Source organism: Podarcis muralis, chromosome 12 (assembly GCF_964188315.1).
Source record: "Podarcis muralis chromosome 12, rPodMur119.hap1.1, whole genome shotgun sequence".
Classification (NCBI taxonomy): domain Eukaryota; kingdom Metazoa; phylum Chordata; class Lepidosauria; order Squamata; family Lacertidae; genus Podarcis; species Podarcis muralis.
This window is the reverse complement of record NC_135666.1, coordinates 26,165,457-26,190,249: the sequence shown is the minus strand read 5'-3', so window position 1 is coordinate 26,190,249 and position 24,793 is coordinate 26,165,457. Positions and strand designations below refer to the sequence as shown.

The window sequence follows — 24,793 nt, the reverse complement described above, 5'->3', positions numbered from 1 at the left end:
TATACCGTAAGTTGTTGTTTTTTTAAGCCGTGACTATATCTGAGGAGCAGCACCTGACGTTAAAATCCATCTGCTGTTAAGCTTGCTCTTTTCCCTTCTGCCTCTCCTTTGTCAACTCCCCCAGGATCCCACTGCAAGCTCGCAGAAATGAGTCTGAGCTCTCTCCTTTCCGCTGCCCCCTTTGCTTAGATTGCTCTATTAAGTTCCATATACAGTGAAAGGATGATAGGGGCCGTAGAACTGCTAATGGATCATAGGTATGTATTGCACTTTCTGACCAGCGTCCCCCAAAGTGGGGCAGAAGGGACAATGCAAACATGGCTGCCCTCCTCTCTCTCTGCTGGTTCATCAGGTGCCTTTTTGCCATCCTTCCCCAGAAGTTTCAACCTCCGATTAGACTGGGTTTTAATGCTACCGATACACTTGCTTCTTTGTGTTGACCTTTAAAGCCCTAAACAGCCTCGGCCCAGTATACCTGAAGGAGCGTCTCCACCCCCATTGTTTTACCCAGTCACTGAGGTCCAGTGCCAAGGGCCTTCTGGTGGTTCCCTCGCTGCGAGAAGCAAAGCTACAGGGAACTAGGCAGAGGGCCTTCTCAGTAGTGGCACTCACCCTGTGGAACGCCATCCCATCAAATGACAAAGAGATAAACAACTACCTGACATTTAGAAGACATCTAAAGGCAGCCCTGTTCAGGGAAGTTTTTAATGTGTGACATTTTCATGTATTTTTAATCTTTGTTGGAAGCCGCCCAGAGTGGCTGGGGAACCCCAGCCAGATGGGCAGGGTACAAATAAATATTATTATTATTATTATTATTATTATTATTATTATTATTATTATTTCATTCTGGTTGTTGTTGCACTAGGATTTCACACGGTTGCTTTACAAGGCAGGCTGCAAATCGATATATTCAATCAGTCAATCAGAATACTTTCATTATCCCGGTCCCGGCTACAGACTTACTAAGCTTGGGTACAGGCTGTGTATCCCAAAACTGGTATTTACGTTTGCTCGCCTCGTCAATGTTCTTTGCTGGGCCCTGACATGCTGACAGGAGCTCCATGGCTCTCTGAATATCTTGCAGTTTCTGCATTGGAATGGCTGGATTCTGCAGGGAGAGAGAAAGAGAGAGAGAGAGAGATATGCAGAGTTAATTAGGGTGCATCCAGATGGGAATATTGCCTTAGTTTTCCTGATTACAATGCTAGGACTGATTACAATGCTTCTGTCCTGTGTTCTAAGGTCCCGATCTCACTGCACACTACCTGTTGTGCTATGGAACTATGGCTTCCTGACCGATATATCATGCTAAATTTCACTCGCACCAGTAGGTGTGGTGTGACACAACAACAACTACTGCCATTGGGCAATGTCACTACCCCTCCACCCTTTACGCACATGTGTGTGTTTCTCTTTGCCCGTGATAACAACAGGGAACAACAATATATGCCGGGATAGAGCTCCAAATTTCATCACTTCACTCCTGTGATTTTCCAGGTTCAAGGGGGCTGCAAATGGATCGCCCCACCCCACCCCTTGGAATCAAACAACAGGAAATGAGTAGTAAACACATGCTATGTTGCCTTAGCTTTCCGGAAATGGCTTTTAAGATTGTGTGAAAGCTCAAATATATTGCAGGAATTAACAGTTTTATTTTTATCACATGGTAACTTTTATTATATATGAATGAATTAATGCCATATATTGCATTTGCTCTCGTCTAGATACTTTCTAACACTGCCTGCAGGTTCCCCATCCAGAAATGGCTGGCCTGTCTTGAAGTTATCCTCCTCTTTCACTCATGTCTGGAACACTCTGGAGCAGAGATGGCCAGTGGCCAGATGCGGTCAGACCTCAGCTCCTATCAGCTCCACAGTCATGGCCAATGGTCAGAGATGGGAGCTGTGGTCCAGCAACATCGGTGGGTGGGGGTACTCCATTGGCCACCCCTCCTCTAGAGATGCATTGGGTTCGATCCGGATTTATGATAAGACTTTTCCTAGTATCACAGAAAGAGTGTGTGTGTGGGGGGAGTGGTTTTGACCAATGTATTCTTCCCCCAGAAGCCCCATGGAAAGCTGCTCTGGAGGGTCAGATAATGCCCTGGAGCACCAGGTGAGGTGGGCTTGGGGGATGTTTGGTTGGCTGCTGTGACAGGTAAAGGGTAAATGTAAAGATAAAGGACCCCTGGATGGTTAAGTCCAGTCAAAGGCGACTATGGGGTTGTGGCACTCATCTTGCTTTCAGGCTGAGGGAGCTGGTGTTTGTCCACGGACAGCTTTCTGGGTCATGTGGCCAGCAGGACTAAACTGCTTCTGGTGCAACGGAACAACGTGACGGAAACCAAAGCACACGGAAACGCTGTTTACCTTCCCACTGCAGTGGTACCTCTTTATATACTTGCACTGGTGTGCTTTCAAACTACTAGGTTGGCAGGAGCTGGGATAGTTCACTCCACAGTTTCTGCTTTCTTTTAAACAAACTTGCCAAGCCTTTCTATTTTTGAAATTTTCAGCTCTTTTTCTTTGCATCTACATTTGCCCTAAAGAGATGTTTGCAATACAAATATTGCAGCACTGGGTTTACAATACAAAAACTGGGCGCAGGAGCATTTTATCACCTCCCCACCTCCTGCTTTCCAGCCGCTGACCAAAGCAAATAAAGGTCAAATGGAAAGACAAAGTAAATGTAAAAACAGATGTCAAAAACTCTCTTCAGTTTGGGCTTATTAAATTTATATGACTTCTCATGACCAAAAAAAGACCTAAAGTGATTTACAACCAGGATAAAAATACACAAGCATATTAATACTGTAATATAAACTGATTTATGAGAAGTAGTGATGGCTACCACCTTGAATGGCTTTAAACGAGGAATAATAATAAAAAAAGGTAATGGTAATGGTAAAGGAGCCCTGGACGGTTAAGTCCAGTCAAAGGTGACTATGGGGTTGCGGCGCTCATCTCGCTTTCAGGCCAAGGGAGCCCGTGTTTGTCAGCAGACAGCTTTCCGGGTCATGTGGCCAGCAGGACTAAACAGCTTCTGGTGCAACAGAACACCGTGATGGAAACCAGAGCACTCGGAAATGCCATTTACCTTCCCACTGCCGCAGCAGTATCTGTTTATCTACTTGCACTGGTATGCTTTCGAACTGCTAGGTTGGCAGGAGCTGGGACAGGGCAACAGGAGCTCACCCCGTTGTGGGGATTTGAACCGCTGACCTTCCAATCGGCAAGCCTAAGAGGTTCAGTGGTTTAGACCACAGCATTACCTGCGCCCCAATAATAATAATACGCCGCCCATATCCTATTTCTCAATACCATATTATTTAAAAAGAGCCATTTGAAACCAAACACCATTATGCAAAAGGCATCAAACGAAGATAGCAATCTAAAACCGGCAGCTAAACGTAGTATAAAAAGCAAATATGAACAACCCAACAAATCCAATTTGGCTCCCCAAGTTTTTTTTTTTTTTAAATGTCAACATTCAAATGTCACTCTAAGCCAGGGTTGCTGGGTTCATTGTGGTTCACTGTGAATAAGTAATCTTTTGGTGCATAATGTTATAGAAATATATGGCGCGACCACACCTGGAATGCTGTGTAGAGTCCCCTCCCTCACTTCAAGGAGGACATTGCAGAGCCCCAACTGGCCAACTCAAGGGCTATGGCTTCAACTCAATCATACAATGATGCTGAAGCACTCGCAGTGGACCACCAGCTCATGAGCCACCAACTAGGATGCCTCACTGAACTTAGTCCACTAGCACTTGGTCTTCCATCTCATACCTCTCAGGTGAAGCCCCAAAGCAGGTGAGTTGGGACTTGGTACCCACTTACAACATGCCTCAAAATGTAGTGCTGCCTCTAAAAATCTGTATTCCCCCCCCCCACCAGCCCTGAACTAGCAAACTTATTCTGTTCTGCAGGCTTTAAACCAGGCATGGCCAAACTTGGCCCTCCAGATGTTTTGAGACTACAATTCCCAACATCCATGACCAGTGGTCCTGTTAGCCAGGGATGATGGGAGTTGTAGTCCCAAAACATCTAGAGGACCGAGTTTGGCCATGCCTGATTGAAACAGAAACTGTTGCACTTGTCTGCTTGTACATGACCTACCACACTAAGGAGCTAGTTAAAAGTTAAATTGTAATCATATGAGAAGCCCTCAAAACGATGCGTGGGAAAAGAGAGACTTCTAGGTTTCAGGAAACCTCTGTGATGAAAATTGTAATGTGAAACAGTCCAATAATGATGGCCTTTTATTTGTCAACTACTGGAATAATAAGGGAAAAGACAAGATAAGTCACTTTTTCTTTCTTTCTTAAAACACTTTAAATAGTGATTCCCACACTTTTTCAATTCACAGAGCACCTGGACTTCAAGGTGCTCTCAGCAGGAAACTTCTGCTCCAAGATGTTGGCTGTCATCTTTGCCATCAATACAGGTGTTTAACCTGAATGAACTAGAATTAAATACTTTGAAGAGCTGATTACAGAAAAATCAGGCTGTTGGCAATGATGGCACAACAACTCTCACAGATGGAATTAGCTGAAACCTGGTCAGATGGATGGTTTTTATGTAAGAGATTGCAAGACAATTAAAAAAAAATCCTAGCCACTAACTTAATTCCACCCCCCGTGAATTGGGAAAAGTCTACTCCATTTCCCAGTTGACAATTGTGCTACCACATTCTGTAGCAGCTTGCAGCTTCTTAGCTGTTTTCAAAGACAGCCCCACAGACAATGCATTGTAGCATAGGTAACTGAAGTCAGGCTATCATTCACATTTAGGTATTTTAACCACAGAAATGTTAAGTTTGGGAACCACTGCTTTAAATGAACTTGTTTCTTAAACTATTGCCCCGATTGACTTGCGAGTACACTTTATGGGTAACAGATTATCTCAAACATCCTCTCTGCCAGCCTTGTTTGTTTTCTATGCTGTTTTCCAATATCATATAATAGGTTGAAACTTTGTTAATCTATCTTAAAATACAATTTAGGGGGAAAATAGGGATGTAAGCACAGGCCCATTCCTTCACCTGCCTGAGAAAGGGAACTGCACCAGGTGAGCCAGAGGTTTCAGATGCTGTGTTATCATTTTAAAAATACAAGAGATCAAACCCACATGTGAATAACCACCGACAAATCCCTCTACATCAAGGACCAGTTATTCAGCCACCTCTTTTGCCAACTGGTTTCTATACACACAGCAGCTGGAAAATATCCTGAAGCACTCATGGGAATCAACGCCACCCGAAAGTTATCTAGGGACGCGCTGGATCAGACATCACTTCATCTGCATGACAGCAATCTTCGGAAAGGAAGTTGTATGTAAACAGCAGAACCTGACCCAAATCTTAAGCAGACTAGCCACTGAGTTTAATTTGACTAGGTGCATCTAAGCATCAGAAGTAGGGCAGAGCCACTATGCCAGCTGGACATAGTGCCAGCTTGCTTACTGCATCTACACCTGCCAAACATGGGACAGAAAGCCATGAGTTTGAAATCCATACTGCATGTCCAATCCGCAGCACATAACCATAGCAAAGAGGTTTTCAAACTCCTTGAGTCCATGGCTCTCTTGACCAAATACAGTGGTACCTCGGGCTAAGTACTTAATTCGTTCTGGAGGTCCGTTCTTAACCTGAAACTGTTCTTAACCTGAAGCACCACTTTAGCTAATGGGGCCTCCAGCTGCCGCCACACCGCCAGAACACGATTTCTGCTCTCATCCTGAAGCAAAATTTCTTAACCCGAGGTATTATTTCTGGGTTAGCGAAGTCTGTAACCTGAAGCGTCTGTAAACTGAAGTGTATGTAACCCGAGGTACCACTGTACAGTCTTTCTGTGGCACCCCTGTGGGGCTTAGGAGCCCAGTTATGTCACCCTTTGCCTGCAGAACTGGCAGCCTCTCACCCTTTTTCAAACACTCTCCCTTGTGGAGTGTTCCCTTAGCCTCCTCTCCTTGGGAGTTCTCTGGGCAGCCGCTGCTGCCACTCCTGGTCTCTGGGCTTCCCACCACCTGTCCCAAAGATAGGTGCCATTTGCCCAGTGGTGTAGCGTGGGGGGTGCAGGGGGGGCCGGCCGCACCGGCCGCAACATCTGGGGTTAGGGCAAATCCATGGGTTAGGGGGCGCAAATCTACGGGTTAGGGGGCGCAAATTATTTGCCTTGCCCTGGGTGCTGACAACCCACGCTACGCCACTGCATTTGCCTAAAGAGCTGATAGCCAGGGCTGCTGCAACGAACAACTGTGCAAGTCTTTGGGAGGCAGAGATGTGAGCGGGCATCAGAGGAAGGAGGGAAAGAAAGAGGGACAGAGGCCAGTGTTGTCCGCAGCACGCCTGACCATCATTCAAGGCACCCCAGGGTGCCACGGCACACTTGTTGAAAACCACTGCCATAGCACATCAAATCTTCCCAATCAGCCATGGCATCCACAGGAGGATTTTGATGAGGCCTGTGTTCTGTCAGATTTGCCTGAGATACCAACCTGAGGTGGCACTTGTCTGAGGGGAAAACCAACCAGAGAGGAAATGCACACGGAAGCGATGTACTGGCAAGCGGAAAGCATTTACTTGGAGAAGAGGCTTTTGAGATTCAGGCGGAACTTACTTCCAAGGAAATCGGTTTAGAATCGCCGCCCTCAGAATAAAGCAAAAGAAGGCAGCAACAGTAAACAGTTTCAGTCTGAAGCCTCAGAACTTACGACAAGCTGCAATCGTTTGTAAATGGAATAAAAATAACTTCAACCCGACGCTACGGAGAACACAATGGGTCACAGGCAGGCTTGAGTTTTGCTGACATACAAAGTAGTACTTGGTCTTTGCGATTTAGCAGAAAAACCTACAGGCCCTTTCTGTGTGGGTAGGTATGCAATTATATTTCTACAGCACTGCGGGAAGAGGTTTAACAACCTAGCAGTTGTTATGCTCAAGGCAATCTGGTGGGGTGCGCCGAGCGAGACAGAGAGTTGCTCAAAGAAATGGGTTCACGGAGGTTCTAAGAAATGGGTTCACAGAGGTTCTCGTATTTGAACTCTCTGTCACTCTGTCCTGTGGTATTCACTAGAAAACACTATGACTAAGTGGTGCTATAAAGCACCTACCGTCTCATGCCCCGTGTTGCCAGGAATTCTAAGAAATCAAAATATCAGTGTTTTCGTAATCCCTGGTCAAAATCCAAGATAGCTTTCAAAGGTTCAGCCCACCATCGGTGGTTCTGCATGGCATCCAATTATATACAAACATAAGACAAAAGACTGCACCTTGGACCCATCGTGCAAAAATTTGGCTGTAATACCTTAACAGTTATTCAAATGCAAAGCAAGCAAACAACTTTCCAAAATACGCAGCGAGAGATACATGCAGAGAAGCAGCAGAACAAACACCAGGCAAAACCAGAAAGCAGGTAATTCAAAGTAATTTGTGCTGTAATTACACAAAACGACAACTGAATAAAATGCAGATTTGTGTCGAAGGCCTCCAACTATAATGGACGTTATAATCTTATATCCACTTTCCTTAGGAGTAAGGCGCTTTGAACTCATTGAGCCTTACTTCTGAGTAAATGCATACAGGATTGCACTGTTAGATGCTTTAAAAAAAAGGGGGGGGGGGATCAAATCAGTGATTCTGCATGGCATCCAATTCTATCCAAACATAAGACAAAAGACTGTACCTTGGACCCACCGTGCAAAAATTTGGCTGTGATACCTTAACAGTTATTCAAATGCAAAGCAAGCAAATAACTTCCCAAAATTTGGAAAACTACTTAAAATACATTTTGAAGATAGAATAGTAATTACAGTGCATCAAAATAAAACAACAAATTTAAATGAAGATTTCTTACATTTGGCACATATGAACCTTTCCAGGGTAGGAGTCCTACGAAATGGTTGGTAGCAAGGGTAATGAATTTTAGGAGCCAAAAAGAGAGAGGGAAAGGTTCTAATTTTGGATTAACAGGATAGTAGAACCTGACACTTAGACCTTGAAAAGTCTATTAAAGTAGCTTTTTTCTGTCGGACAGTTGCGTTTACCTGCAATTGTGACAAGCAGCCCATTCAGCGCACCCTTCACCTAGCACTGCCTATTACGATTCTCACACTATGCTACCAAAGTTAAAATGAAGCCCAGGCTCTCACTTTTGAAGGTTGCTGAATTTTAATCTCCTGGGAGTCAGATGCAGAGTCTGATTTGGTACCTCCGGAATTTGGCTTTTCCTTTTTTCGCTTCTGTTTCTTTTTCTTCTTTTTCGCTCCCAGGTCTCCTCCAGGACTTCTGTAAAGAAATTGAGAGTTGGGAAAAGATGACCTGGTGTTGTTTTTAAAACGCACGCACCCCTCCGAAAATGTACCAAAAGTAGCTCAGGGTGGTTCTTTTTGTCATATTCAAAAATATTCCCCAATTCTGCTACAGAATGAAAAATTAAATTAAACCTTGGAAGAGAGGCGCATTCATGCAGTCTCTGTATTTAAAAGTGGAGCTAAATTACATCATCTCCGCCCCCAAAACAATTCCACCCCCCCCAAAAAAAATGCAACCCTCACATGGAAGCACCTTCTTTGTAGTGAAACATAATAGAATGAGGTTCTTTGGGAAGAAAAAAATGTAAGACTCGGCTATCTGAATCGCACTGCATACACTCCCAGCATCCAGCAGAAAAGATATTTGAAAAATGCTGATACCTGTATCCCTCACAGCCACCTATGATATTATTATTTTCTGTATCAAGTTTATGTAGCCTCGTCTGCTCCGCACAGGACTATTTTTACCACACCTCCACAGAATCACGAAACTGTTTTGTGGTCATCAGCGTATAACCTAATTTTAAAATGTCAACCTAGGGGGAAATGTCTTCATTTAAATGTTCGCGTCACACCATGGAATGAAAGAGATATTGCAGTCGTCCCCTCCCTTGAAGCTTGAGATCAAAAGGGATTGTGTGCTCAGTACCACAAGAGCAGGAGATTCTAAATACAGCAAGGAATTTGATATGATCACATCTTTTAAGCAGCATTATTCGCTTGCAAACCTTTCCCTGCACATCGGTGCATGCAAAAAATGGCACCGGAAACTGGAAAAGGAAATTTCCAGATAGTTAACAGCAAAAGGCTTTCTGTGTTCTACATTTCTGGAAGATACCTGTTACTGTTATGCTTCCCAATTACTCACACACTATTAGCAAATCTATTTTGGTTTTCTACCAGTTTAACTGCTATGGCCTCACAACAAATTCTGGGAAGTTGAGGGTAGGTTCCTTTGTTTTGTTTTGTGCAGTGGGTGGTGATGAAAATTTCCACTGGTGCTCCCTAACCCTAAACACAGAACTACAGTTAGGGTTCCTGCAGAAATAGAGGCCTCCTATTTCATTTTGAAAGTAAGCCCATTTTATCTGAAATTTCCATTAGCTAGGTAGGCCTACTATCTGGTTCCTTGAAGAATTTATGATGGAGCCTAGGAACCTAACCCTGCCCCGCAATCCTCTATCACGGTGTTGCCTTCCCAATGTTGTCAGACTATAACTACCACCATCTCTGAGTCATGTCTTCTCTGTAACATCCTCTGCTGTGATTTGGTTTCCTTTGAAACATATTGACTCTTCATATAGCCAGGGTGGTGCCCTTGAGATGTTGGTGGTCAGAGATGGAGGGAGTCTGGAGTCCAACGACATCTGGAGGCCACAGGTTCCCATTCTGATTTTATGGTCCTCCCCTTAAAACCAGGATGGAGAGCCTGTGATGCTGTTGAGCTCAAACTCCCACCATCCTAGACCACTGCTGTGCTGACTGGCGCTGATGGGACTTGCATCTCTACGGTATCTGGAGGGCACCAAATCCACCCTTACTTAATATGTCAAAAACCCTCAGCAGCAACTCAAAATATTCCTACAATGAGCTAGTTCTTGCATCCAGTGTTAGAAACTCAGATATATAAGCTAGGCGCCAAATGGCTCCTTAAACCAAGGTTGCAGTCACCAAAACGGAATGTCCAGTTGTCATTTTGGGGCCAGGCGGCTCTAAAGCCTTATTTTCCAAATGATGGACTGGTTGTGATTGATTCTCAGTTAAATATCTGGCTAGTTCAGATGACAATCTTAAGTTAGGGGAATAGCTTTGAGAACTTAAAAGCTGAAAAGGCACTTTATCCAGGGATAGTCCACATATATATTGGCCTATTCCTACAGGATGTGGTATTTGTGTGTGAGAGCAGTCCAGATCCAATGATCCCCTGGCATGTACCTCCAGATGGTGGAGATGTCAGGCACCATCCTGGCACCCAGGCACCTTTATCAGGTGCAAAATATGCCTGGCTAATTTTGAATACTGCATATCGCTAAGGTAATGGTAAAGGGACCCCTGTCCAGTCGTGGCCGACTCTGGGGTTGCAGCGCTCATCTCGCTTTATTGGCCGAGGGAGCCGGCATACAGCTTCCGGGTCATGTAGCCAGCATGACTAAGCCGCTTTTGGCGAACCAGAGCAGCGCACGGAAACACCGTTTACCTTCCTGCCCGAGCGGTACCTATTTATCTACTTGCAATTCATGCTTTCGAACTGCTAGGTTGGCAGAAGCTGGGACCGAGCAACGGGAGCTCACCCCGTCGCGGGGAATTGAACCGCCGACTTTCTGATCAGCAAGCCCTAGGCTCTGTGGTTTAACCCACAGCGCCACCTGCGTCCCTAAACATGGTTTAATGCTACATGCATAAGCAAAGCTCATAGTCCCTTCTGCTTTGCCTGCTTGTTCACTCAGCACTAAATCATGGTTAGCATTAAATATGAACCAGCCCAATAATTTGTTCCTTTTCATGACATACAAGGTATACATTTTTCTGCATTTTGAGGAACGAGAGGCAATCAATTCCACTGTGCTTTTATTTACTGTATCCCATCCCTCATTAGTAATTGCTGATGTATTCCTGTCATTTGCTTATTTTCTGAGGATGCATCGCTATGCTCAACAAATTTCAACAAGTGAATGGTATGATTCAATGCCCCGTAACACTAGGCAATTGATGGAACAAGGTACCTTGCTATATGCATACTGTAGAAGTGACAGAATCAACAGCCAGGATCCAAAGGAGCTACAACATCAATTCCATGTGCCCATATAGTGGCTATGGACTCCTACTGTGACAAGTCGTTTTTAAGCCCAGTGATTATGAACCTGCCTAATTCTCATCCTTGGGCACAGGTGTGTATACGAGCTGGACCTAGAGAGTAGCATAGCACAACGTTTGCCAACCTGGTGCCGCAGCTGATGAGTTGCAGTACAAAACATCTGGACAGCATCAGGCTGGCAATGGCTGACCTAACAGCATGCAATTGTGTTGCACTTTAAGCAGGTCTGGGTTGGAGACTGCCCCAAACCCCATGTAACCCACCCTGAGTATATAAATGCAATTTTTTAAAAAAAACACCTGAATCAGATTTGTTTTTAAATATTTGTGCAGTCGCCATAAGTGACAAGGAATTGCAGACGAAGTCGTAAGGAGGCTGGTAGAGGAAAGATGGTACACTGTGTCTCTCCTCTGTGTCCAGCACAAAAACAAAGTGAACTGGGTTTTTTTTTTGGGGGGGGGGGAGGTTAGTAGCTTTTAACAACTTCTTTACAAGGCAGACAAAGTGTTCACAAGTACTTCTTGATTGCAGCCTACTTGCACATTCATTTCAGCAGTGAACTTTTCACTCCAACCAATACATTTTGCACTTCTGTTTGCAAAGAGGAAAACAGGGGTTGAAAACCTGATTTGCCTTAATGACAAAAAGAAAGCAGCAGCTATGCCATAGTCCCTTGCGTTAAATTAGGATGTGTGAACAAGGCTGCCTTAAAAAATTGTATCTGAAGAAGTGTGCATGCACACGAAAGCTCATACCAGTAACAAACTTAGTTGGTCTCTAAGGTGCTACTGGAAGGATTTTTTTTAATAAGAATGAAAAGAGAGGGGAGCGTATTTTAACCCAACCTAATTCTGATCAGGTGTACAGACATGAGTCTGGCCCTCAGAACTTTGCAAACCGATTATTTCAAACACCCCAGGGGAAAAACTGCCGGCAGCAATTTAATTCCAAACTAATGCTGATTTTTTAAAAAGCAGACCTATAGAGAGGCAGGGACATAGCCAGAGGCAACTCCAATAGTTACGGTAGAGTCAGCCTTCCTAGATGAGCTTTATAAATAAATTAAAAAGCAAGAATTTTTACAAGCCCTTACATACTGTCAGGGAACTGCCATCGGAAGGACAGGAGGTGCAAAGGCTCCCTCAGGTTGAAAGAGACGGAGCAGCTGAAGAGGGAACCAGTAGGGGGCGAGCAGGAACTTCCAGGGAAAGTGAGTCGGAGGGGTGGCTCAGAGACGTTTCCAGCGAAAACAGTGGAGAGGTCTCAGGACCTCCTATAGGGACACCCACGCCTCGCCGGAAACTGTCACGCAGAGAGTCCAGAAGACGTGTTTCCGTGAAAGAGCTTTTATGTTGGAAACGTTTCCGAAAGCAACCACTTTCGGATTCTACTAGCGATTGACGCAGCCATGCCGGAGGGGCTCCGTCACAGGCAGAGGTTTGAAAACCTGATCAAACTCTGAGGGACTTGCATTTTACGCACAAGCAGCTCATCATCCCACCACAGCAATCCGAAAGTCGCTGAAAGCCAGCTTGTGCAAGCAGCGGCATCATGAGCGACCCAGCCGGAACCGGAGGAGCAGGAGCAGCTGGAGGAGGTCCAAGCCTGGAAGAAAGGTACAGGGCGTTGGAGATCCAGCTGGCCATGCAAACGGCGAGGCTTGAGGAGAGGAGGGCTCAGGATGCAGAAAAGGGAAAGGAGAAAACCACCTCGATAGCCAGAAAGGTGCCAGGATTGGTGCAGAAATTCGGGGGAGATCCCAGAAACTATCATGCCTTTAGAACTGAGATGCAATACGCTCTCAACCTGCAGTATGATGACTTCCCCGACGAGGAATCGCGAGTGGCTTTTGTAATTGGCCATCTCGAAGGGGGGGCGAAGGATTGGGTTCGACCCCTGATGGCAGTGAATAATGAGATACTAAAGGACACGAGGAAGTTTTTTCGTGCCATGGACCTGATGTTTTCCAGTGACATTGAGCAGGGGGTGGTACGAAGGCAGTTAATGGCTTGCAAACAGGGGAGCCGATCTGTCCGTGAGTACTGGACTGAGTTTACTATGCTGATTCATAAATTGGGGTGGGACCTATCGGCGGAACCCATCCAAATGCTTTTTGAAGAGGGGCTTTCTTCGGCCGTTAAAGATGAACTTTCCCGGGGGCCAAGGGCGGAGTCTATGGACCAGCTGACCAAATCCGCGCTGGCCATAGGAGCGCGCCAGGAAGCGAGAGCTTTGGAAAGGCGGGAAGGGAAAGGAGAACGTTGGAGGGAACTGCGCATTCCGGACATTCCAGAGCCACCTTTCCCGCCGGCAGAGCCGATGGAAGTTGGAACAGCGCGGGCGCGCGCAGTTTCAAATCCCAGTGAAGGGCGGAAGAAGGAGGGAAAGAGCGCCAAGAAATGTTATCTCTGCCAACAGCCAGGGCACTTTGCCAGAGTCTGCCCACAAAGAAAGGAATGGCAAGGGATGGCAGGAGCTGTGGGGGAAAGGGAGGAGGAAAACAAGGAGCAAGTAAAAGCCAACGCCTGGCTGCCACCGTTGGGGCACAGCAGCCAGGCCAAAGAGCAGTGAAAGTGCCCACGCCAGAACCACCCAGACCTGCTTTAGTGATAGAAGTGTCACTAGAGCTGCCAAATGGACACCCCCTACAGGTCAAGGCGCTTTTGGATTCAGGCAGCTCCTGTAATTTTATGAGTAAGGAGTTTGCAGCTGAGCACCAGATACAGACCATCCCTTTAAGTAATCCCTTGCAGGTGACCACGATTGATGGCAGAGAGCTGTTGGGAGGAGAAGTTAGCCAACAGACTGTCCCGATGATAATGAGGGTGGCAAGGCACACCGAACGGATAGCGTTTAATGTGGCCACCTTGGGAGGAGCTCCCATCATCTTAGGGATGAGCTGGCTGGCGCTACACGATCCGCTAGTGGGCTGGCATCAGAGGGTGGTCTCCTTTGGGTCAGCGCATTGCCTAGAACACTGCAAGCAGGGGAAGGTTCAGGGCGGAGACAGAGTCACCCTAGCCGGGATGGAAGTAATGGGCAGAGGGAAGGTGCCCCCGCAATACGCAGATCTGAGCAACGTATTCAGCGAAAGGGAAGCAGACAAACTGCCGCCGCATAGACCCTTTGACTGTCAAATCAACCTACTCCCTGGGGCCCAACTCCCAGTGGGCAAGCTGTACGCCATGTCCGACAGGGAGATGCAGGAGCTGAGGGAGTTCATTGACAAAAACCTGAAGCGAGGTTTCATCAGAGAGTCCCGAGCGGTGGGGGGCAGCCCAGTGTTTTTTGTGGACAAAAAAAACACAGATAAGCCGAGACTTGTGTGTGACTTCAGGGCCTTGAATGCAGTGTCGGAACCCCTGGCTTTCCCTATGCCCCGAATTGATGACATTTTGACCAGGGTAAGGAAGGGAAAGATTTTTACAAAGCTGGACCTGCGGGGGGCGTACAATCTGATACGCATAAGGAAGGGAGATGAATGGAAGACCACCATGTTCACCCCTTTGGGAGCCTTTGAATACCTCGTTATGCCCTTCGGTCTACAAGGAGGCTCCGCGTGCTTTCAAGCGTTTATTAACCACGTTCTGGGGCCTTTGCTCTACAAGAACTGTGTGGCCTTTTTAGACGACGTGTTGGTGTATTCGGAGGATGAGGAGCAGCATGTGAGGGACGTTCGAGAAGTGTTGGGCAGGCTGCAAGCCAACCAGCTGTGGGTGAAACTGGAGAAGTGCCAGTTTCATACCAAGGAGGTGGAATTCCTGGGGTACCGCTTGTCAGACAAGGGATTGGCCATGGATCCAGGCAAGGTCCAAGCGGTACTGGAATGGAAGACACCGAAGACCAAGAAGGATGTGCAAAGATTCTTGGGGTTTGGGAACTTTTATCGGAAGTTCATCAAGAACTTTGCCCACTTGACGGCGCCCATCACCGACTGCCTCAGCAGCAAGAAGAAATTTGTTTGGACGGCGGAGGCGGAGCGAGCATTTGAAGAACTGAAAAGGGCTTTCGCCTCGGAAGAACAACTTCTGCATGTGGATTTACGAAAACCCATGAGAGTGGAAACCGATGCGTCCGACCGGGCGGTAGGGGCGGTACTTCTTCAACCGGGGAGGAGTATGTCAGAGTGGAGACCGTGTGCCTTCTTCTCGCGGAAGCTGAATAAATCCGAGAGGAACTACACGGTGTATGACAGGGAACTACTTGCCATTCACGAAGCGTTCCGGAGGTGGAGACATTTATTAATTGGGGCACAACACAAGGTGCAAGTGTGCACCGACCACAAGAATTTAGAGTATTGGAGAACAGCTCGAGTGCTCAACCAACGACAAGTGAGATGGGCACAGGAATTCTCTAAATTCAACTTTGAAATTTGTTATGTGCCAGGTCCAGAAAACGTCAGGGCGGACGCTCTCTCACGCAAACCAGAGTATTGGGAGGGGGAGGGGGCGATTGAAGAGAGACATGTCATCCCTGAGGACCGCTGGGTGGGTGGGGCGGCGCTGGTGGGGCAACGAGAACTGGTAGAGGAAACGGAAAATGATGAATATGCCCAGGATAAGCTCAGAGGACTCAGGGGGGAGGGCGAGAGCCCCGAAGGTTTTGAGGAAAGAAATGGGGCATTGTATTACAAAGGGGCACTGTATATACCCGAAGGTGAATTGAGGGGGAGAGTACTCAAGCAGTTGCACGATAGCCCCACGGCGGGACATTTTGGGCAACACAAGACCATGTGGTTGGTTACCAGGGAATTCTGGTGGCCCAAGGTGAGGGAAGATGTAAGGGAGTATGTAAGAGGGTGTGACCAATGTCAGCGAGCCAAAGGGGAAAGACGGGCGCCGGCAGGGTTATTAGAACCATTACCCACACCAGAACGGCCTTGGGAGGCGGTATCAATAGATTTTATGACGGATCTGCCGAAGTCCAAGGGGAAGACAGCCATCATGGTAGTAGTAGACCTGTTAACAAAGATGTGCCACTTTGTAGCATGCTCACATGCAGTCACAGCGGAAGAAACAGCGAAGTTGTTTGTAGAACACATCTTTAGGTTGCACGGGGCTCCCTTGAGGGTGATCTCAGACCGCGGCAAACAATTTACTTCCAGGTTCTGGAGGAAGCTCATGAGCTTGCTGCACGTGGAAGTCAATTTTTCAACGGCCCGGCACCCTGAAACCAACGGGCAGGCGGAAAGAGCAAATGGCATTCTTCAACAATATCTGAGGTGTTATGTCAATGACAGAGAGAACGATTGGGTCGAAAAGTTGGCGCTGGCAGAATTTGCCTACAATAATGCGGAGAATGTGTCCACAGGGATGAGCCCCTTTTTGGCTAATTACGGGTGTCACCCCAGGGCATTTCCAGGGGAGGGAGGGGAGAGATGGAGCGTTCCAGCGGCTGAACATTTTGTAGAAGAGATGGAAGCGATCCATCATCAGCTCCAGCTCAACTTAGAAAGGGCCAAGGCACAATATAAGAAGCAGGCAGACAAGAACAGAAGGGAAGGTGAAACCATAAGGGTGGGGGATCAAGTGTGGCTGTCAACCCAAGGGTTGCCGTTCAAAGGGGGTTGTAAGAAATTGAGGCCCAGAAGATTGGGACCCTTTGAGGTCATTCAGCAGGTCAACCCGGTGGCTTTCAAACTCCGGTTACCCAACCACATGAAATTGCACCCAGTGTTCCACAGGTCGTTACTGTCACCATACAGGGGGGGACGTGAAGGGGAGCACGTCAGGGGACCAGCCTTGGAAGAGAGGGAACGCAGCAACCATGTAGCGGAAATCCTCGATTCCAGGTGGAAGGGAAATCAGGTAGAGTATTTGGTGGCGTGGGAAGGGGAACCGGAGTCAGAAAACACCTGGGTGACTGCAGGGGAGGTCAATGACGAGGTTTTAACAGAAACGTTCCACCAAAGATTCCCTAGGAAACCACAGCCGGTAGAAAGGTTTAGGAGGGAGTACTTCGGCACCACCGACGAGGAACAGGAAATGGAAGGATTCACGGAGTCGGAGTTGGAAGAGGGAATAGACTCCGAAGACGAGGAGTATCGAGAGACGAGGGACAGTAGCAGGTGGAGGGAAGTGTTCGAAACTTCGGACGATGAGGAAGGTTCTTTCAGGGGTTTTACTTCCTCCCAGCCCGGAGGGGAGGAGACGGGAGGGGGTGAAGGGGGCCCTGGAGGGGAGGTGGATGTCAGGGAACTGCCATCGGAAGGACAGGAGGTGCAAAGGCTCCCTCAGGTTGAAAGAGACGGAGCAGCTGAAGAGGGAACCAGTAGGGGGCGAGCAGGAACTTCCAGGGAAAGTGAGTCGGAGGGGTGGCTCAGAGACGTTTCCAGCGAAAACAGTGGAGAGGTCTCAGGACCTCCTATAGGGACACCCACGCCTCGCCGGAAACTGTCACGCAGAGAGTCCAGAAGACGTGTTTCCGTGAAAGAGCTTTTATGTTGGAAACGTTTCCGAAAGCAACCACTTTCGGATTCTACTAGCGATTGACGCAGCCATGCCGGAGGGGCTCCGTCACAGGCAGAGGTTTGAAAACCTGATCAAACTCTGAGGGACTTGCATTTTACGCACAAGCAGCTCATCATCCCACCACACATACATACACATTTTTTTTAAAAGGAAGATGGGACATTATTCTCTGAGGGAATGTTCCCTCCAATTATTAGGTAAAGCAACCTAACTTGGCTTTTATAAATTATTTTTCACCTAGCGAAACTGATCTGCAGTTTTGTTGATGTGAAAAGTTGCCTATTTTTGCTGCCTTCCATCTGTCAAGGGCCTATGTGTATTGCCTAAGGATGGAGACAAATCTAGGTAACAGCTGGATTTTGTATTTTCAGAACTGGGACATTAACTATTGTATGTTTCTTCCCAATACAACTCGAAACCTGTAACGCACCAAACAAGAGCCTCTTCTGAATGTCTGCTACCTCCTCCCACATTCCATCTTAAGACTGTGACTAAATGCAGATTCTACCCACAGCTCCTGCATCAGCCAACTCCCCCCACAATCGTATACCATCTCGCCTGGTGAACATGAAAGCTCGCACACCATTTTGTAATGTTTCGGTCGACCTAATGAAGACATTGTCCTAATATGGATTTTGGAATACTGTCATTAGTGGTCCAAAAGAAACATAGTTCAAATGTCCGTATGCTTCCACGGGTTGTTGACTGATCACCTGAAAGCAATTTTTCCTTACCACCAACAACCAAGCTAGTGGCTATTTCAGTGGCGTAGCGTGGGGGGTGCAGGGGGGGCCGGCCGCACCGGGCGCAACATCTGGGGTTAGGGCAAATCCACGGGTTAGGGGGCACAAATCCACAGGTTAGGGGGCGCAAATCCACGGGTTAGGGGGCGCAAATTACTTGCCTTGCCCCGGGTGCTGACAACCCACACTACGCCGCTGGGCTATTTACAAGCCTCCTCAGGTCTAGACTGCCTGGCTCTCTTACTACTGGCATTCGGCTCCTTTATCTGAATTACACCCTTAGAAACCTTAGTTCAATAAGCTGTGCGGTCATCTACACACAGGGAGAACAGCCTTATGGGAAATATTAAGCCAAATACTTTGATTACAAGAAGAAGCCTTTGAGTGGGGCCTTTTTAGAGTGTCATACGTGGGTGGCGCTGTGGGCTAAACCACAGAGCCTAGGACTTGCCGATCAGAAGGTCGGCGGTTTGAATCCCCGTGACTGGGTGAGCTCGGTCCCTGCTCCTGCCAACCTAGCACTTCGAAAGCATGCCAAAAAAGTGCAAGTAGATAAATAGGTACCGCTCTGGCGGGAAGGTGAACGGCATTTCCATGCGCTGCTCTGGTTCGCCAGAAGCGGCTTAGTCATGTTGTACGCCTTCTCCCTCGGCCAATAAAGCGAGATGAGCATCGCAACCCCAGAGTTGGCCACGACTGGACCTAATGGCCCTTTACCTCAGTATTACAGCACACGTTTCACATCTAGAAGTTACTGGATTTAGTTCTCTACATCTTGATTTAAAAGTACTGTTCCCTCTGGCAGCAGTCAATATTCAGCTAAGTGGATTTATGGCCTGACTCTGTATAAGGCAGCTTCATGTAGATGTCAGGCACTGGTGGTGTAACCTCAGGATCCCAAGCCCATCCAGTTCCTTATTTGGATGGACTTCCGCTGACCCAGGGGCCTTGTGCATTTCAGCTGATTTAGCACAAAGGAGGGGCATTCAGTTTAAGCAACTGCATTTCAAGAAAATTGCGAAGCAAAGCAGAGAAGATTCCATGAACAGAAAAGCTGGGGAAAACTTTGAAGAGATGTTTGGCCCATGGGCCTTAGGTTGCCTACCCCTGCTCTAATTAGTTCTTGTTATCTCAGCAGCATAGTGCAAATTGAATGATACAGCTGGAGTCTATGGAGAGCTGAAATTACCCTTTAAAGAGGATACACACAGCATACTTGTAAAATGTTTGCAAAGACAGTGGATACCTAGCAGGTCCCAGGCTTTCAAGACACCAGTGAGCTTCAGAAATCCTTTAACCAAAATGAATAAGGAGCCTAGGGGAATCATCATCCATTACAGTTTTATTTATTTAACTAAATTCACAACAGTTCTATCTAATCCCCAAAGCTGTTTAAAGAATAAAAACAAAACAGGCATTACTGATGCCAAGAGGCAATCTTAAAACAGAACCAAAACCAAACAAGCAAGATAAAAAAAAAAGGAAGACAAATAGCCACAGAATCCATCAATTCTCAAATCTGCCTCTCCACAGAAGCCAGGTGTGCCATGCTTCTGAAGTCCAGCTGGTCAGTCCAGCTACCTTTTGACCTGGCAACGTCCAATGTCATGATGTCCAGTGACTGGCAGGGGGTTGTGGCTTGGCCAAAATGGGGAGGACTAGAAGCCGTAATGAGACCCACGAGCCAGAGGTTTCCTCACCGTCCCAGGATATCACTTCCAATTAACAGAGGCCTTGCTACCAAAGTGCTTGTGGAGCAAAAATATTCCTCCGTTGCCAGATGTTAAGGGGCCAAATGCACCTCCCTGAAGCAAAGCATTCCACAGTTTGGGGGCAGATACTGAAAAGGCCCTGCTCCAAGTAGATGCTGATATTAACATCCACAGAAGATGGTATTATCTGAAGCAGGACTTTGCTGACAGATCTTAAAGTGGATGGGGAGACAGTTGTGTGGGAAAATACACCCAGGACATTTTAGCAATAAATGACAAACATACTTGGAATTGAGCGTGACAAACATACTTGGAATTGAGCGTGACAAACATACTTGGAATCAGGGTGTACTAGATCTGTAGGTCACCAAGTGTCTACTCAGTGGGCAAACCCCAAGTTTGTCTTGTATAATCTATGCATTGCCCAGAAGGACTCAGAAGGCACCTGCTAAGATGATTCAATACACCTCTAAGCATCATCTAATACCTTTGCTTCTGCCACAACTTAACTTCTTCTTTCAACAGCACATTTATTCCCTTGGCAAACATTTTACGTCTGCTGAGCAACAAGACAATCTTGTTTTCCAGCCCTCCGGGTTTATTTGTGTACTTGCCTTTAATTTTAGACAATTTATCTGAGTTAGGAAAATCTGAATGCCTCTCTTTCAAACACTAGAAGCTTTAAAAATAAATGAATGAATGAATAAATGAATAAATAAATAAATAAATAAATAAATAAATAAATAAAAAGAAACCAACATATTTGAGAAAAAGAAGGGGAAAGTGTAAGAAGTGACTTTCCTTAAAGCCCATGAATCATACTTCCCATTTGCGAGATACAGGGTTAAATAGTTTTGGGTTGCAAAAGGGCTTTCCCCTGATGAAGTCAAACTGAAATGAGGTGTTTCCCATTATACACTGGGTCCAGTGGTTGGGCACATGCTGCCAAGTTCAGTCCCCGCCTTCTCCAAACACAGCTGAAAAAGACTCCTGTGTAAAACCCTAGAGCAGAGGTGGGGGACCTTTTTCAGTGGGCAAGTTTCTGCACATTCACACAGCTCTCTCTATTCATCCAGACAGCAGGAAACATTAGCAAGGACATATTATTATTATTATTATTATTATTATACCTTCCTTCATCTGAAGACACCTCCTGAGCGGTTGACAACAGAAAAATACAAAATAAGAACACAACGCATCAGCCAGGCAAAAAAAAAAAGCCACAATCAAGGACAGCACAAATCAGGACTGGTGAGGGGTGTGGCCAGAGAGGCTGTGTGGCCTGGGGAGTGTCCTGAGGGCCACAGAGTGAGTTCTGGCCCCCAGTCTGAGGTTCCTCATACCTGCGCTAAATAGTCACTGTTTGTTACTTTTGGAAATCCTAAGCTAATATGAACCAAGGTACGGGGCACCTTCCCATGTTCTAATGTCAATACCACAAGATGCAGTGATGGCCACACAATAGGATGGCTTTGTAAGCTCAGACAAATTTATGGAGGATCAATGGCAACTAGGCATGACGGAGGCCATGGTCTGCCCTCTATGGCCAGAGGTAGTCTGCTTCTGAACACCAGATGCTGGAAACTGCAGGAGGGGAGAGTGTTCTTGTCCTGCTTGCAGATTTTGTACAGGCATCTATCAGGCTGGCCACTGTGAAAAGAGGACCACTGGTCTGATCCAGCAAGCCAAATTAGACACAGCAAGAATCCTAATTTGGCATGTGGACCAGAAGCTCCCCCACTTCCGCTTTAGTTGTTGCTTCTTGTGGCACCAATTTCAGAACATAAGAAGATGCACCAGCCATACCTATCTGCCCGACGCCTAGCATCATGTATGCAGGTGCCACCAAACAGCTCACTGGCAGTGCCTGCAAACCGACCTTTGCACACAGTTTGAAAGCAGCGCCAATGAGCTGACCAGGAACGCCTGCAGATCCCTGTGACTTTGCCAGCATAGCCTAATTTCCTTTGCCCAGGCTCAAAAGGTTTGATCATGAAGGTCAGGGTCTGGCTCACCCATGATCTAAAGACACAGCTCCTTCTTCATCTAACAGATCAATCCTAAACAGGCAGATATGTGGTATATCCTCTGTACAGAAGATAAGCTGCACCCTAACTGTGTTTTCTGCCCTTTCAAAGACCTCCTAGGTGCTGAATTTAGTGAAACCTGCATTTTCAGTAGTGCAAGTTACGCTATGCTCTGTGAGCGAGACCAGGGAACAGAGGAAGTTAGAAGGCAGCGTAACTTTGTTTATCCTTCTATGTATCTCCAACATGCCCCTTCCATACCCTTTAAATGCCCCTTTTTGGTCCTGGACCTGTGCAGCTTCCACTGGCTTAACTTCCATGAGCGGTCCCTCAGCCAGCCTAAGCAGAAACATCAGGAAAAGTTATTTATGCCAGCTTAAGTTCAGCCAGTGGTAGGAGGAGATGGGACAAGATTATATTGCACATCCTAACCTCTCCCAACCTGCATACCTGGAAGGAAGGATTGCATCCTAAGTCTGTCTATCAGATTCAGGAGAGTCTGCACAGCGACACAAGTGAATCAGTCAGTTAGCACCCAACACATTTCCTATGATAGGTAGTTATCAACCTGGGAAAACAACTACTTTCCCCTCATTGATTTTCCCAGCTGGAACCGGACACTCCGCTTGCTGTACAGTATACGTATGCATAGCAGGTACATTTGCAAAAAGAAAATATCACTGAAGCAGAAATCTCCCTGGGTGCCTTACACCTGACTGCAAGTTCGGCCCTCTGAGCCCTTTTAACTTAAATGAGGGCTTGATTGATGAATCAACCATAATATTAAAAAGCACTCTGTGCATGCTCAATGTGTTTAACGGCTTTTACCTCTACCTGCATCAGAGCTGAGCTGCGGCTTTCAGAACCAACCACACACTGCATAAAACTCTTTGATACAAGTTTCCTCCTCCAAACCCTATATATTATAGATTACAGGGTTTTTTTCTGGCTAGAAAAGTCACACACCCTTTGCTTTACCTGCAAGAAAGACTTTGAGGGATGGGGGATGTCAGCAGGGCTACAGATAACCCACTGCAACCTAATTTCCATGGGGGTGATGGGGTGGACCACATCCCTGGGTTCTGCATCAATCCATCAGAGGCTGGTACCACTCCCAGACACTTTAGCGGTGCAAACAGCCCTTCCCTCTCCCGGGGTGCGGGGCGCAAGCGAGGGGCCATATCCTTGCAGCCGGATTTAGCTCTGTGTGTATGTACGTGTGTGTTATAAAAGGCGTCCAGGGCCAACTCGATCTGCACTAAGGGACGTTGACGGCAGACAAACGGCTGCAAAACACGAGAGACTGTCCACAAAGGAAGCACGCGGGAAGGTGGGGGGAGAGAAAGAGGCAACCGCGGAAGGGGGGCAGCTGCGGCGGCGGCGAGTGCAGAGGGCGGCCAGGCCACCTTCCTAAGCAGACTCCCTTGCTCGCCAGCTGCAGCAAATGCCAGGCCGAGGGCCGGGCGAGGGAGGCGTCGGCTCCGCGTGGAGGGACCCCGGCTGGCACACTGCCTCCTCCGCGGCCACCCGGCAGCTGCAGCAAGAGCAGCAGAAGCCGCCGCTGGGCCCCGCGCCCCTCCGCCCGCCCAAGGCGCGCAGGGGAGCGGCTCGCTCTGCCTTCCCACCTCACACAAAAGCGGCGGCCGAGCCCGAGGCGGCCGCTTGCACCCGCGTGGCCTGCGCGCTGCCTCCCGCCTGGGCCGCCGCCGCCGCCGCCTTCCCCGGGCCACGCCGCGCGCCGCCAATGCCGCAGGGAGCCGTCGGCGGAGCTGGCCGCCCACCCACCCACCCGCCAGGCCGGGCCCACCCGGGCTCCGGCGCCGGGCTGCAGGCGAGGCGAGCGCCGCTGCGCCGGGCTGGGCGGAGGAGGGTGGCGTCCCTACCCTTTGGAGTGCTCCGTCTCCTCTTCATTGTCGCCGTCGATGCCGCAGGTGTCCTGGTCGTCCAGCTCGAGGCTCTGCTGGCTGGCGGCGGACTCGCTGTCCTCCGCCATCACGGGGGGAAGGTGGGGGGGGGAGGGAGGGAGGAGGGACTCGCCGGCACAAGCCTATGAAAGGCAACCAGCTTGGGCGCGCAAGGCGGCGGCGGCGGCGGCGGCCGGAGGAGCTCCCCCTAGCTGCGGGCCTCCCCCCGTCGCTGCTCCGCCTTCGCTCGTCGCCAGACGCAGCCCGGGGAGCGAGACGCCCCCTCGCCGGGCGGCCGCCCCAGCTGGCCAGGTGAAACGCGGGGGAGGCGCTCCCTGCTCTCCATCCCCCGGGCTCAGGATTGCAAGGCTGGCTCGAGCGCAAGCGACTCATCCGCTCCTGAAGTTTCCTGAACCCGCAGCCATTTGTAGTGTTAACGGGCACGTGCGTTTTAAGACTCCTGGCTTTGCTTATATGTTAATAAATGTTATATTCGCAATCGGCTCGGTCTTCTCATTCATCATATATATATTCATCATCAGGTATATATATATGATGAATGAGAAGACAGAGCCTATACAATATACAAATTTGCGCAGGCTTTTAGACATTGCCTTTTAATAAATTTTATGTCGACTTGTTTTTAATGTGTGGGTTTGCCGGGGTTAAATGAATATTCCTTATTGTTTTATGTAAACGGGTCAGATGCTTTTGTTGATTAAGAGGTATGTACATATTTTTAAATGAATAAATGTGCACAATTAAAAAACATCCTAGAAGTGGGGAGGATGAATAATGTACATTG

At 47.7% G+C, this 24,793-nt stretch overlaps 1 protein-coding gene across 4 annotated transcripts in view; it reads right to left on the bottom strand.

Annotated features, from left to right (window-relative positions):
- NMT2 (N-myristoyltransferase 2) overlaps positions 1 to 24,125 on the bottom strand; it is a 35,800-nt gene extending 11,675 nt beyond the window's left edge. The window contains exons 1-3 of one of the 4 annotated variants that reach the window (XM_028749958.2): positions 23,968 to 24,125; positions 8,156 to 8,291; positions 967 to 1,111 (exon numbers count right to left, since the gene is read on the bottom strand). In XM_028749958.2, the coding sequence (XP_028605791.1) occupies positions 967 to 1,111; positions 8,156 to 8,291; positions 23,968 to 24,077 (391 nt within the window). In that variant the 5' untranslated portion in view covers positions 24,078 to 24,125. The remainder of the gene's footprint in view (positions 1 to 966; positions 1,112 to 8,155; positions 8,292 to 23,967) is intronic. The other 3 variants (XM_028749959.2, XM_028749960.2, XM_077936897.1) reach the window with 3 other exon arrangements.
- Between the last annotated feature and the right edge of the window lie 668 nt (positions 24,126 to 24,793).